We start from the raw sequence: 14,263 nt of genomic DNA on the forward strand, positions 1-14,263 counted from the left end.
ACGGCCCGGCTCGGCCCCCGCCGCCGCCGCCGCCCTCCGCCGGGCCCCGCACCTGGGAAGCGGCCCCGCTGAGCGGCCCGCACCGGCCGTGTGTGTTGCAGAGCCGCCTCGCCCCGCGCCAAAATGCACCGGACGACCAGGATCAAAATCACCGAGCTGAACCCGCACCTCATGTGCGTGCTGTGCGGCGGGTACTTCATCGACGCGACGACCATCATCGAGTGCCTGCACTCCTGTGAGTACCGCGGCACCGCGGCACCGCGGCTCGTCCTGGCGACGGCCCTACGGTCTTTGTTAAAGGCGCAATATATGTGCTCTAAGCGTCGCCTTTTCATGTTAATCGCGGCCGATTTGAGTATTTGTTTAGCTTAAGCGGCGCGCTGCTGACAATGGCCGATTCCCGGCCGCATAGTTTAGGAGATCGCACCTCTCTCTGTCTATGCATGCTCGGTGTCACCTCCGACCGTCGCTAAAGGCTCCCATGTTTGCCTTGCAGTCTGCAAGACGTGCATCGTGCGGTACTTGGAGACGAGCAAGTACTGCCCGATCTGCGACGTCCAAGTGCACAAAACCCGGCCGCTGCTCAACATCAGGTAGGGGCGGGCGCGCCGCGCGGGGCCGCGCCGTTGGGCGATCTTATCTCCGCGTCGCGATTTCAATCTGAAAGGAGCCGTGAATTTACGGGCTGCCTCGCGGCCAGGCGCTCTCTTTGGACTTTTGTCATTGATGGAAGCCGAAGGTTCCGCCGGGTGCGAGCGGAGTCGCGTCGGGCTTTGCGGAGGGAGGCTGCGGCGGGCACGGTGCCGTCCCCGCGCTTCACAGCGCCCGCAGCTCCCGTCGCCGCTTGCCGTTTCCCACGGCCAAACCTCGGCCCCCCAAACTTACCGGAACTCCGGCAGCCGAAAGCCGAACCCTTTCGGCATGCTTCTGCTGCCAGAAGCGTTTTCTCCGCGCCGTTCCTTTCTGCCGCTCCTCGTTTTCTGTGGAGGAATTGTAGGTTTAGGCAGAATGATTTTTCGGCGGCACTGCCGCGGTAGACCCGGCTTTAGTTTTACAGCGGTGCTCAGAGCTGCGTTAGTTTGATTTTAAGCTCCTGTAAGCTGCGTTTTATGGGCGGCCTCCCGCGAGGCCGGGAGTCCCGCCTGCTGTTGGCAGAGGTTACACGGCAGGAGCTGCCGCTCGCATCGAAACGCTGCTTCGTGCGCTCAGCACTGTGCTCAATGCTTCTTTCCAGGTCAGATAAAACTCTCCAGGATATTGTGTACAAGCTCGTGCCGGGCCTTTTCAAAAGTAAGTACCAAAAAGCAGAAGAAATACCCCGAACCCAGAACTGCTCTCCCGCGTCCCTGCCGGGAGCTGCAAGGAGGTTCTGATGCCCCACGTGTGTTTTTCCCCAGATGAAATGAAAAGAAGAAGGGATTTCTATGCTGCTCATCCGTCGGCTGATGGTAAAAGCTTCTCACTCCCGACCCTAATCGATGGCGCGTTGCCCCCGGTGCTCTACTCTTTGCTTTTTAACTCACAAGCGCTGTGTTGTCGGGGTGGAATTTTAAGAAGTAAATTCAGCATGATAAAAGTTTGCTGCTTTGGCGGTTCCGTAGATTTAATCGTAATCTCACCGTGGGGATTTTTTTCTTTTCCTCCTCACCGAGAATTGCCCTTCTTCCTGATTTGAATTTCAAAATGTAAATTATTGTGGAAATTTCTGCGCAGCTGCCAATGGCTCTAATGAAGACAGGGGAGAAGTGGCTGACGAAGACAAAAGAATTATAACAGACGACGAGATAATAAGCTTATCCATTGAGTTCTTTGACCAGAACAGGCAAGTTCCTGAGTGGCAGTATTTTATGCTCACCTGACCGATAGCAGCTCTTTGTTATTTGTTGTAATTGTTTCATTTCTCCTCGCAGACTGGAACGAAAAGGAAATAAAGAGAAAGAAAAATCAAAGGAGGAGGTAAATAACTTTCCTTTACCCCAGAGAAATGTGGCACAGCCGCAAGCAGTTCCTCGTGGGTTTGTAGCTGGGAAAAATAGCTGGTTTGTGACGAGGACAAAAGGAGTGCACCTCCCAGCGCTGTGGGTTTCCTGCAGCCCCACGTGCTGCCAGCTCCTAGAAACAGCAAGTAGCAAATGCTGGCAGTGTCACTCTTAAAGTTGAATCTGATTTTTTCTGTGTGTGTGATTTTGTAATAAATAAATCATTTATTTATTTATTTTAGTCAGCCTGTAATGCATATGCATTGTTGAAAGGGATGTAGTGTGAGATGTAAGTCTTCTTTGGTAAAATCAGTGGCTTTTTAATTATTTTTTTCTGGAGCTGTGATTTATCATGTCGTTCCGTTGTCCCTTAGAAGAGCAGAAATTGCTGTATTGCAGTTCTTAATTGAACAATGTGCATTTTTAAAATGTCACCTATGATGTTAAGAGTGCAGCTTTGGTGACCCGTGCCCTTTGTTGTGCCAATAGGTGAATGACAAGAGATACTTGCGCTGCCCGGCAGCAATGACAGTGATGCATCTACGAAAGTTCCTGCGGAGCAAGATGGACATCCCCAACACTTTCCAGGTACCTTGCTGCTCCATCCCTGCTAATGCTGCTGGCATCCTACATGCTTTGGGTTTCTGGCCGTGTATGTGCGGAGTTGGCAGCATGCTGGTGGGAGTGAGGGTGTTATTTACCTCGTGGAGGGTTTGGCCATGCTGCAGATATCGAGGTGTGAGGGGATTAATTGATCTTTTTAGTATACGTGAAAATTCCCAGTTCCCTTTGTGCTGGGCCCGGTGCTTTGGAGCGCTCTGAGGCTGCCTTCAGCACAGAGCCGCATGCTGACACCGGGCTGCACCTCCTGGCAGATCGACGTGATGTACGAGGAGGAGCCCCTGAAGGACTACTACACACTGATGGACATTGCCTACATCTACACCTGGAGACGGGTAATGTCTTGGTGGCACGCAGTGGCCTGGCGGGGTGGTTCCTGGGGTTCTGACGGGTCTCTTGCCTTGCAGAACGGCCCGCTGCCCCTCAAGTACCGCGTGAGGCCCACCTGCAAGCGGATGAAAATTGGCCACCAGCGAGAAGGCCTCAGCAACAGCGGCGAGCTGGAGAGCGACTCTGGCAGCGACAAGGCCAGCAGCCCGGCCGGGGGGCTGCCCTCCACCTCCTCCTGCCTGCCCAGCCCCAGCACGCCGGTCCAGTCCCCCCACCCGCAGTTCCCACACATCTCCAGCACCATGAACGGCACCAGCAGCAGCCCCGGCAGCAACCACCAGTCCTCCTTCACCAACAGAGCACGGAAATCCTCCATAAACGGCTCCTCGGCCACTTCGTCCGGCTGACAGCCCGGCCCCGACCCTCCTCTCTATAGATCTCTCATGCCATTACAGCTTTATAGATGCTAATACATGTGACTCTCGTCCAAACTGCTTTCTTTTGTAGTGACACTGAACTTGGCTATAAAAGGCGAACTAGGTGACATTTGCTGTGGACGTTAATTGCGACGCGAGATTGAAATGTAAATGGTTTCCAAAGGACCGGGAAGCAAACAGAAGTGACACCTGGGTGTGCTGAGTGCTGCGGGGCCCTCAGCCCGACCGAGCTGGTAGAAGCCCTGGGATATAGCTGGTTAACCCAGACTAACTCCTCCACCGCGTTCTCTTCGATTGTTATTGTTATTATGCCGTTTTGTGAACCTGTAGAAAGCAAGTGCTTTTTCATCTTGAAATTCGACGAAACAGAAAGGATATGCATAGAATAATGCATATATGTAGCCATGTCACTGTGAATAACAATTTTTGCGTATTAGCCATTTTGATTCTTATGTTGCATCCTTAATTCTCTGTTGCTGCACAGAACCGATCAAACGAAAAGTAAACTTCAGTTTTACAATCTGTATGCCTAAAAGCGGGTATTACCGTTTTATTTACTGACTTGTTTAAATGATTCGCTTTTGTAAGAATCAGATGGCATTATGCTTATTGTACAATGCCATATTGGTATATGACATAACAGGAAACAGTATTGTATGATATATTTATAAATACTATAAAGAAAATATTGTGTTTCATGCACTCATGATATGGTTGTTAAATTTCAGAACCGGTTCGACCCTTGCAGATGCCGCCTGGTTGAGCTCTGCTCGCACTGCCATAGAGCTGCAGCGCTGAGGAAGCACAGCCACTCTGATAACCTGGAGGCGATTGCCAATCCCGAAAGCATTTGACTGCCTTTGTCTTTTTTTTTTGTTGCTGTTGTTCCCCCAAGTGGTCTATTTTACTTTACCAAATGTTGTTGAAGTGATGAAGTGAAGGAAAAAAAAAAAAGCAAAAAAAAAAAAAAAAAAAGCAAAAAAAAAAAAAAACAACAAAAAAGTTAAGGGAGATGAAAGTAATTGACGTGCTTGATTGCCTTTTTATTACTTGGTGTGGTGGGGACTGTGTTTTTAAAAGCACACGGAATCATTATAGAAGCCATAAACTATTTGGTATAAATTTTAAGGAGCCAGCAGTTCGCTGGGTGAAGGCATTTTATCTAAATTTCTTTTAATATATACGGATATGGTACAGTACTAACTTCATTAGAGCTTAACAGGTACTTGACTCCTTCGATAAATTGCGGAGAATGCCTCCTCGGGGAGGGCCGCCAGTGGGGGCGTTTCCTGGGGGCTCCTGAGGGTTTGGTTTGTTCAGCAGAAGGAACTTTTCTGACACCAAACAGAATGGCCCGGAACACTTTTCAGTTTGTTCTTTGCTTTGGTCGAACTTCGTGTGTGTTCATCACCCACCAGTTATACATTTGTGAGGGTGTTTATTCTATATGGATATTGTTTCATGTTTGTACGGGAAAATTGTAGTTACACATTTCATTGTCTCCAGTCTGCAAAAGAAGCACAATTCTATTGCTTTGTCTTGCTTATAGTCATTAAATCATTACTTTTGCATATAAATTGCTGTTATTTGTCCCGCTTGTTTTTATAGACCAGGTGATTGCAAACCCTCCACAAGGTTCTTGCTTATTGATGTATAATGTCTTGTTAAACAAGAGTTGATATTTTTTCCTGTAGTAAACATGTACAGTTTGATTTCAACGGTAAAAAACTTCAGTTTTATATACACGAATAACTTTCATTTATAGTTGATCAAAGAAATAAACAAATAAAAGGGATAATTCATTGAAAAAATAGCAGATGAACTTTGTCGGTAACGCGGCGTCGAAGGAGAGACATACTGCTCTCGTTGCAGTCTGTCGGGTCGGACGAAAGCTGGGCAATGAGTGGAGCGGCGCGGCAGTGCCAGGCAGCCCCGCAAGGCTCAGTGCCGTGGCAGCCCCGTAAGGCTCCGGCAGTGCCGCGCCGGCTGCGGCGCTCGCAGCGCACGGCCGCGGTGCGCCGGGCGGTGTGCCGGGCCCCGCCGGGAGCTGCGCGTCGAGCGGCATGGCTGCGAGGGCGGAGAGCGGAGCAGGGCCGGGCTGGAGGAGCGCGGAGAGAAGCTGCGGAGCCGCGGTTGTGCGTAAGGTGCTCCGCGCGGCCGTGTCTCGGCGTGGTTCCCTCTGCTGTCGGCTACACGCTTCGTCCTGTCGGAAGCGGTACGCGTCAAACCCAGCCCCGAGCCTAAAGCAAAGCGCTGCGCGTTACGCACGGTCTCAGAACGGTGCTCTGTTTGTACCGGGAGGAGCTGAAAATCACCGCTGTCCGAGTTTAAATCAAACTTCTCGTCGTGAAGTCTCCGTGCAGAGCGAGGCAGTGACATGGGATAGATGCCTCCCTCCGAGGGCCGTTCAGCTCTCCGCCTTCTCTCCGCTCCTCCGCCAGAAGTGGAGCGGCCGCCGCAGCCCCTCCCGCCGCGCTCCCGCAGCCGCCGCCGCTCGGGCTCCCGCGCGGGGCTCGGTCCGGGAGCGGGGCAAGAAACTCAGCCGGGCGCTGCGCGGCGTTCTTCTGCGAGAAGACAGAGGGCGGGGGTCTGCGGCAGCGCTTGCGGGTTCCCGCTGCTGGAAAAGAGCTCCCAACCAACCGATCGTGACAGGAGGCTGCTCATCCCCCGACGTTTCATTTGTTGGGATCGGGGAAGAAAAGCCGAAGTTCGCGGGATTGTAGGAGCGCGTTCAGCAACCCGGCCGAATAAAAGCAGGGGCGGGTGTGGTGCTGACTGTATTCGGCTTTCCGCCCATTCTGACTGCTCGCGTCTCCCTACCGGGCTCTGGGGATGGCGGGCTCGCAACGGGGCATTGGCAAGAGGAGATTCGGGGCAGCGGGCAGAAGGCTGCCGGAAAGGCAGAGGAAGGCTGTGAGGAGCCTGGTTCCCCCCGGGGCGCGCATTGCGGTCGGAACGCCGCTTCTCTCTCGGCTCGGAGCCGTGTCTGTGGCGAGAGCGGGAAGATGCGGGGGGGCCCGCTCTCTCCGAGAGGCCCTTCCCGGCTTTTTGGTGATGGAGAAGGCTCTGAAACGCTCAAGCGGGGACGACAGGCGTCCTGCCGGGCGGAATGCCGTTGTTTTTCCTTTTTCCCCGCTGCCGTCGAGGACGTGCCGCTCGCCCCGGGCAGCCCGGTCCTGTCCTGCTCGTTTCGCTGCGGATGATCCAGGTCAAGGCGCGACAGGATAGGCTCGCGGACCTACCCCTCAGCCCTCACCCCGCGAGTCCTTCGCCCCTGCCTCGCTCTGTCCCGCGGGCTCGGAGCACTGCCCGTCCCCTCTGGCCGCCGGCGAGGCCCGCGGAACTCCCGCACATCCCATCCACGAACCGTATCGCTCTCAGCCCGGTGTGGCGGCGGCACCTCGCGCCCTCCCAATGTTCAGAGGGTGAAATTCGGAGACAATGTTTACCCAGCCAAGTGTTTCCTGTTTCCGCTGTTAATTTTTAACGTCCTCGCTTCTACTCTGGGTACTTGAAACGGATTTCCTTCATTTTACTACAAACTTTCTTTTTCACGATCTCTCCAGAGCCGCGTTTGTTTTACAACCGCGGAGATAATAAACAACAATAACAAGAAGAAGAATGAAGGGCGAACCGGAGCGGCGGGGCAGCACGGAGCGGGCACAGCCTCGGGGCCGCAAAGAGAAGGAGGCCGCCCTTGGGGCCGCGCAGACGGGGCGGGAGGCGGCCGCGCACCGCTCCTCTCCGCGCCGGCGGGGCCGCAACCGGCTGTACTGGGGCGGCCGCATCTCCGCCGCCGCGGAGCGGAGCGGAGCGCGGCCTCCGCCCGGGCAGAGGCCATTTTGCGCCTGCGCAGCTCTCCTGCCTCGCGCCTGCGGAACTTCCCCCGCGCTCCGCCGGATTCGAACGGGACCCGCGCAGGACCCGCGCAGCACCGCGCACCCGGCAGCGGGGCACTCCGTTTCCCCTCCCGAGGCATCCGCAGAGCCGGACGGCTCCGCGCCGGCCTTTCCCTCGCCACCTCCGCGCTAGGTGCTCGGGGCTCGCAGGCAGTGCAGCTGGTTTGTTGCTAGTGGCAACCACACGACAGCGATTTGCAGCTCGTTCTGCTGCCGGTGCCTCTCGTTCCACCTTCTCGCGCACACCGGCACGTCGCCGGAGGGTCCTCACTTTCCAGCCGCGAGGACAACGGTGGGGCTGGCAGACGGGGCGGGCGCCGGGCATCGCGCGGATTTTGCGTTTCCCCCGTTCGTTTGCGAGCTGCCCGCGGACGCAGCCCGGAGCAAGGGTGGGCGAAGCGATCGTGGGACCCCGTAGGGAGGTGCAGGCAGCGCGCACCCGTAGCCCCAGCGGTGGACATGAAGGGAGAGCTCATTCCTTTCCACTGCCCGAACAAACGCGGCTCCGGCTTTCGGTTTTGGACCGTCTAAAAATATTTATATTGCATTATTATTGTTATTATTTTGATGGTACTGCAGAGAAGCCGTCGGTTCCAGGGGAAACTAGAGGTGCAACCATCCGCAGGTGGCAAAAGGGCTAACCCCCAGCAGCTGGCATTTCCTGGCCCCATCCCGCAGACAACCCGAAACACTCTGCCCATTTCCCATCTATTTCTCTCTCATCGTTTTTGTTCTGCCTTTGCCCACCGTGGTGGCGACGCACAGCTCCCCACCGGCAGGAGCCGTGCGACGGTGGAACCGCGGCAACACATGGTAATGTCCTCCTCGGTGGGGAAAAAAGAGAAGTCCTCTTCCCAGTGCCCCGACTTCGATGCCTTCGCCCCACAGAACTACTTCGTTCCATAGGAGAGTCCCACAAATGGAACCCGATGCCGGGAGCGCGGGGTGGCACCGCGGGACACCGAGAGCCACTGGGAGCCGTGCAGAACATCTGTAGCGGAGTAGGCTGCGGGACAGCCCCGATGAAGTCCCGCCTGGAGCCGGGTTGGTCATGACAAAGCCGACCTTAGGCTGGAAAATTAAACCATTTCTTGCAACGGTTCAAATATTTCTCTTGCAGTGCATGACCTATCCCGGGTTGCACACCCTTCGCTCAGCGATGGAGCGTCTCATTCCCCAACAGTCCGACCACTCGTGACTCCCCATTCAGCAAGCCAAGCACTCGAACCCCGAACCGCGGGGGAAAACCCCGGGCTGTGCGCGTCGTCCTCCCACCGGCACGCGTTAAAATCTCTTTTTTGCAAACCTATTTTTTTGCTTAGAGGTGGAATCATCCGCCCGACGGGGACACTCCATGGGAACACCCCATGGGGACATCCCGCGGGCACATTCCACAGCCGCCGTGCGGTGCGGCGGGACACGTCGCCTTCTTTCTGCCGGAGCCGTAATAGTAGCGGCCGCATCGCGGTACCGCTGGGCACGGGCTGTCGGGGGACGTCAGCTGAGAGGCGACGGCCGCGGAACACCCCCGGCCGTGCCACCGCCCGGCGCCCAGGCCCTTCAGAGCCCCACGAATACCTTTACCGTCCACCTGGCCGGGGAAAAAAGCTGCGTCCCGGCGCCTTCCGGCCGCTTTTCCCAAGGAATCAAAGGCGAGGGTAAGGCACAGCCGCCAGAAAGCTAGACGCGATACCGATCGGGACATTTGGTGGCCGTTCTCCTGTCCCTGCTTATTTCTGAAGCCGACGCGCCCGCTCACGGCGACGTCACAGCTGTCAGTGATTTTCCGTTCTCGGTACTTTTGCGAGAACTCCGGCGACGTTTCCGCAGCCGCGTTCGCGCGGCGTTTGGCCCCGCGATGCCGTCCGCTCCGTGAGCTGCTGCGGCCATGCAACGGCCCCGCGCGGTGCGGGGCTGCGCTGCTCCGAGCATCGGGTTCACGGCGAAACAGAGAAATGAATCGATCGGCGATCGGCGCAGCTGCTTTTGGAAAATAACCCCGTGAGCCATTCATCACCGTTTGTTTATTTATTTATTTTTAAATTTGAGTTACTTAAGAACAGAAATAAGCGCACGGCAATGTGTTTAACAGTTGTTCCCTTCCCGAGTCCACATGGCGATAATTTCTCCAAATATTTTTGTGACAAACGGCCCCGGCGATCCCATCCTACCCGCCTCATCTCCCCGCGCCCGCTCCGTTTGTTTGCTCCCGGGGAGCGACGTTGGCGTTAAGGGCGGCGGGCAGCGCGAAGCCCTCGGCGGCCCCGGCACGGATCCCGGTGCGCTCACCGCTGAGCGCACCCGGGGATCGGGGGATTAAAACTTCGGCAACTTTCTTCCACTTCTCCGAACTTTTCCAATGAATTTTCCCTCCCGACTTCGAGCCGCGCGCCACAACTTTTCCTCACCGCCCACCGCACGGGGCGGCCCCTCGGGGTCGGCCCACTCCGAGCCCCGCGGAGCAGCCCGAGGCCCGCGGTGTCCCTGCGGCTGCCCTCGGGAGCTCGGGCCGGTGTCGGCGGGAGCCGCTCCACGCGGCGCTACCCGCAGCTCGGCCGGGGCGGCGAGAACTGGCAGAGAGAAAGAGGTAAAGAAAAGAAAAGGAATAAAAGAAAGACAGCGAACTGAAAGGACCCCGCGAGAAGCACGGGGTGCTGCGGCCGCCCCGCTTTTCCTTTCTTTTTCCCCCCCCCGGGGCGACGGCACCCTCAGCAGCGAGGGCGGCTGCTGACCCCGGCCCGGCCCCGAGGGACTCCGCGCTCCGCCAGCAGCTCCGCGCACCGCGCCGGGACGGGGCGGGGGCGGGGAGGGCGGGGCGATGACGTCACACTCCGCGGTTAGGCCCCGCCCCCCGCGCCGCTTCCGCCTGCCCGGTTGCCGCGGCGACGGGTACACGGCGCGGGCGCGCGGTCTCCGCCATGAGCCAGCGGCGGGTCTTGCAAGGTAGGCCGGGGCCGGGGCGGCGGGGCCGGGGTCGGGCGGGCGCTCAGCCGCTCACCTGCCGCCCCCGCGCTGCCGCCCGCAGTGTTCGAACAGTACCGCAGCGCCCGGACGCACTTCGTGCAGGCGGTGGCCGAGCTGTCGGCGAGGCCGCAGAACATCGGGACGCTGCGGGACGCAGGTACGGCACGGGGCGGTGGGGGCGGCCGCGGGGTCCCCGGAGTCCCCGGAGCGGCTCCGGGTGCTTCTCCCGGGGCCGCGGCCGTATTAAGCGTTTTATTTCGGGCTCCACCATCCGGCCGCGGTCTCGCCGCGCCTTTTTGCTCTAAGGAAACTTTCTCAGCTCGATCCGCTTCTTCTGCTCGGCCGCGGCCCCGTGTCAGGGATGCCGGCACGGCGATGCAGTGCGGCAGTCCCGGTGCGGGCGGCTCCGCTGAGCGCCGTGCCGCCCGAGCCCGAGGGACGGCTGTGCGGTATGCGGCCGGGGCCGCTCGCGGCTTCCTGAGCGAGCGGGGCGAAAGAAACGGTCGGCGATGAGTGAGCTGACCGACTGGTCGGGAAGGGCTGCGCTTGGCTTACCGAGCGGGGTTGGGAGATCGGCGGCGCTTCGGTTTGTCCACTGTTTGTGGGGTTTGCGTCCCGCATCCCAGACGGCTGTCAGCCTCGTCCGAGGCACGGGAAGAACAAACGCGCGAAGGAAACCGATGCCGCGAATACTTCCAGCTTCTGGCTGCCGGGAACCCAGCTTTCCGTGAAAATGGTTTTGCTGAGGATCTCTCGGTTAAGGAGCCATTTGCGTGGGCCTGCCGCACCGCCTCGCTGCTCCGTTTCTTTGCTTTTTCATTTGTTTCATCTGTTTTTCTTTTTTCTTTTTAAATCTTTTTCGTATTTCTGTGCCACTGCTTTACACAAATTTACACAAATTACCCACATCTACCGAAGGGACAGCTCAGCCATGGAGGCAGTTTAGGACTTATTCGCAAGGAGAAGCCTCACCGTGCCTGTTTATAGTTCTGATTTCTGTCTGCTTGCGGAGCTCCCATTCGGATGCAGTTCTTACAGTGTTTAAAAAATGCAGAAAATTTCTATTTTAAGAAAGCAGTTGAAGTGCCAAGCTAATTTTACTTCCATTGTATTGCGTGAACTTAAAATAGTCACTTGTAGTCTGGTGGGCAGCTTTCTTTAGCACTGCCTTGTTGTTGTGAGGAGGAAACGATCACCGAGAGGCCACAGACTGTTCCGTGCCTTGGTCTGAGAGCTGGCTGCACGAGGATCCGCTCTGGGGTCACGGTGTGCAAATGTGCTTTTGTGAGCCAAGGAGAATGGAAAGCAATTCTCCACTACTTAGCTGCTTTTCCATAGGGTTGGAATCGATTTTTAGTTGCTAGAAGAGAGGGAAATGTCTGCAAAAACAGTCTTTCCTATTATTACTTATTTGAGTGACTGAGGCCCACAAACATTTTACTCTCTCTCCCCAACCTATGCTTTTAAAACTTAAAATTGAAGTTACAATTACAGTGGTAACTGTTATCCTGATCTTTTCTGAATATGCTAGAAACAGGCTTCAAAACCTTGCTCTAAGTGACAAGTGGTTGTGTGCTGTCAGAAAGACCCAACACAAGCAGCGAGGTGCTGCAGATCAATCCATGGCAGCAACTTGATAAAGAGAGGTGTCTGTTTGCACAAGTATCTCTGTTGAAATCCATATATAAACGAGTTGGGGGGCCAATATAATATTCTGGTAAAGGAAGTTCATTATTCTTTGGGAAGCTCACTGTTTCAAGAGGATGCAGGAAGTTTTTGCCTGCTGTCATTTTCCATTGGCTGTGGGAGCCTGGGGCTCTTGGAGGGATTCTCCTGTTGGATCACAGGAGTTGTCAGTGCTGAGGTCTTTCCCTCAGCAGAAGCAGAAAGCAGCTCACAGTGACTTGAACTGGAACAAAATTGAGCCCTTAAAATTTACTGTATTCTACGTTTGTATTGTTGGCTTATGTTTCTGGAACAGCCAAAACTCATGCTGGCAACTGTGAAAGATTAGTGCTCAAGGAATAAACATTTGGTTCAATTTTTAACAATCCCTTTGATAAATACTTAGTATCTCATGAAAAAGAAACAGGAGTTTGAGACCATTTCGTTCTTTGTGGAGGTATCTCTGGGTATCAAGCTAGCAGTTCACAAGACAGAAACATGTCAGTGCTGTTCTTGACCTCACTGTGCAAGGAACCATCGGAGCAGTTCCTTTTGAAGGACTTGCTCCTGTTTGTCTTCAGCAACTCTCAATTTTTACTGTTTTGATTTTGTTCAGTTTGTTTCTTATGGTTAAATACTGCTATAAATATTAACTGTAAGATTTGTCCTTTGAATGTTTGATCAGTTGCTGGGAAAAAAAATTATTTTCTAAGCCTCCTGAACATTTTCTGTTTGGTAAATGTAAGTTTGGAACAGTAACAGGCAATTATCTTTTCAGACCTCATTTCTGGCAGGATCATGTTGGGAGAAGCTACTCTGGCAGGAACTGATTTGAACAAATTCTTTAGGAATAAACCTATTTCTCTGACAGCTGCAGCTCATCAAGTTTGGTACTGGAATGCCACGTTGAGCTCCGTCTCCTCTGCAAGAAGCTGACCATTCTCAACTGTAGTGGCAGATGAACTTGAGCCCTCTTTCTTGTGCTGAGATTCAGGCAGCTTTTGGTCTTTTAGAAATATCAGGAGAACTCCTGAACTGGTTCCAGTATGTTTTGAAGGCTGGTGGTCCCTGAGGGCCTAATTCTGTTTTCTTCATCTGCCTTGGGAGGTGCAACACTGTAAAGTGTTCCATTAATATCATTTTAATGGAAACATTTACATTTCACCATTAATAAATGCGTCAGATTAAGACTTGTATTATTTATGTATATTCATTTTTGTATTCTCCCATGATCAGAATTTAGTATTTATTTTTGCATCGGAGCTTATGATGATGGGATCTTTGCTTTCAGTGCTTTGCTTTTCAAAGTTATTTAAGAATATTATTGTAATTAAGAAGCAGTTTTAGTTCAGCAATTCAGTTTTTGACCTTAAAGATACTCATGAGGTCAGCTCTTTGCCTTTCTGGGGCAGTGGGTGTCATAGAGAAGGCTAAGTCCGAGGTGTGGAAAAAGAAACCTGTACCCGTGTGGCCAAGGAGCCTGGGACGTTGGGTGCTGGCATCCCGCACCCAGCTTTCCCTCTCATTTCTGCCAAGGTTGTACTTTTAATGCCTCGGGCAGATCTCTTCCAGTTTTCTGTTCTTCAGTCATGCCTACTTACTGACCAGCCTTCAGGGCTGTGGGAACCAACTTCCAAAATGTCGGTGTAAAGGAGGGCACTCTGGCAAATCCTTGGGCTGTGACAGGGTTCCTCTTCCTCCGTGGCCTTGTTCTTTTGCAGCTCAGGGGTGGTGCTGCAGGAGGTTTTCTCTCCCAGCCCCAGAGCTATTCCACTGACTATGGGTTTTAAAAGCTGCGTTTCCAAAGCTTTGGGTTGTTACAGGCATCCTTATTGGTAAGAGAAGGCTGTTCTGATTTATTTCCCTTATCCAACTATGTGGAGTCTTTTTTGCTTTTCTCTGACCTGCAGTTATTCAAGTTTCATGAGGGCTTTCAGGGGCTTAGGGAAAGAGAGTATGAGGATTCTGACTGACTTTCATGTATCATCCTCCCCCCACCTTTCTCCCCCCTTTCCCCCCCCCCCAAAAATGCCCAAAACAAAACCCCAAAACCAAACAAACAAAAACAAGAAAGCAACTGTAACGAAGTCTGCTATCTCTGGAGTAGCAACTGTTTGTCTGGAAACTTGGAACGAAAAAACTTGGAATCTGCTGCTGCCCCAAGTGTGCCTTTTTCTTTTTTTCCTACCTCCTTTCCAGATAGGCAGCAGCCAGCTCTTGCTTGCTGAAAGGAAGTGCATCAGGCCTGGGCACAACAGCTCCACTTGAGGAGTGCGTTAAGGGTAATTCAGCTCCTAAGTGTGACATTCTTTGAAACAATTCTGAGTGGGAAACAGAGGATGGAAAGGGGAATCAGTCCTTACCCGAG

General features: G+C 54.2%; 1 protein-coding gene across 1 annotated transcript in view; it reads left to right on the forward strand.

Annotated features, from left to right (window-relative positions):
- The window catches only part of LOC122189773, a 14,127-nt gene extending 8,965 nt beyond the window's left edge, over window positions 1-5,162 (forward strand). Inside the window, exons 11-19 of the mRNA XM_042889150.1 lie at window positions 102-235; window positions 497-593; window positions 1,235-1,290; window positions 1,398-1,448; window positions 1,714-1,822; window positions 1,911-1,956; window positions 2,469-2,567; window positions 2,855-2,935; window positions 3,008-5,162. Coding sequence (XP_042745084.1) covers window positions 102-235; window positions 497-593; window positions 1,235-1,290; window positions 1,398-1,448; window positions 1,714-1,822; window positions 1,911-1,956; window positions 2,469-2,567; window positions 2,855-2,935; window positions 3,008-3,337 — 1,003 coding nt within the window. The 3' untranslated portion in view covers window positions 3,338-5,162. The remainder of the gene's footprint in view (window positions 1-101; window positions 236-496; window positions 594-1,234; window positions 1,291-1,397; window positions 1,449-1,713; window positions 1,823-1,910; window positions 1,957-2,468; window positions 2,568-2,854; window positions 2,936-3,007) is intronic.
- The last annotated feature ends 9,101 nt before the right edge of the window (window positions 5,163-14,263 follow it).

The sequence above is a fragment of the Lagopus leucura genome, unplaced genomic scaffold (genome assembly GCF_019238085.1).
Source record: "Lagopus leucura isolate 7727_CA_CO unplaced genomic scaffold, USGS_WTPT01 Super-Scaffold_100157, whole genome shotgun sequence".
Classification (NCBI taxonomy): domain Eukaryota; kingdom Metazoa; phylum Chordata; class Aves; order Galliformes; family Phasianidae; genus Lagopus; species Lagopus leucura.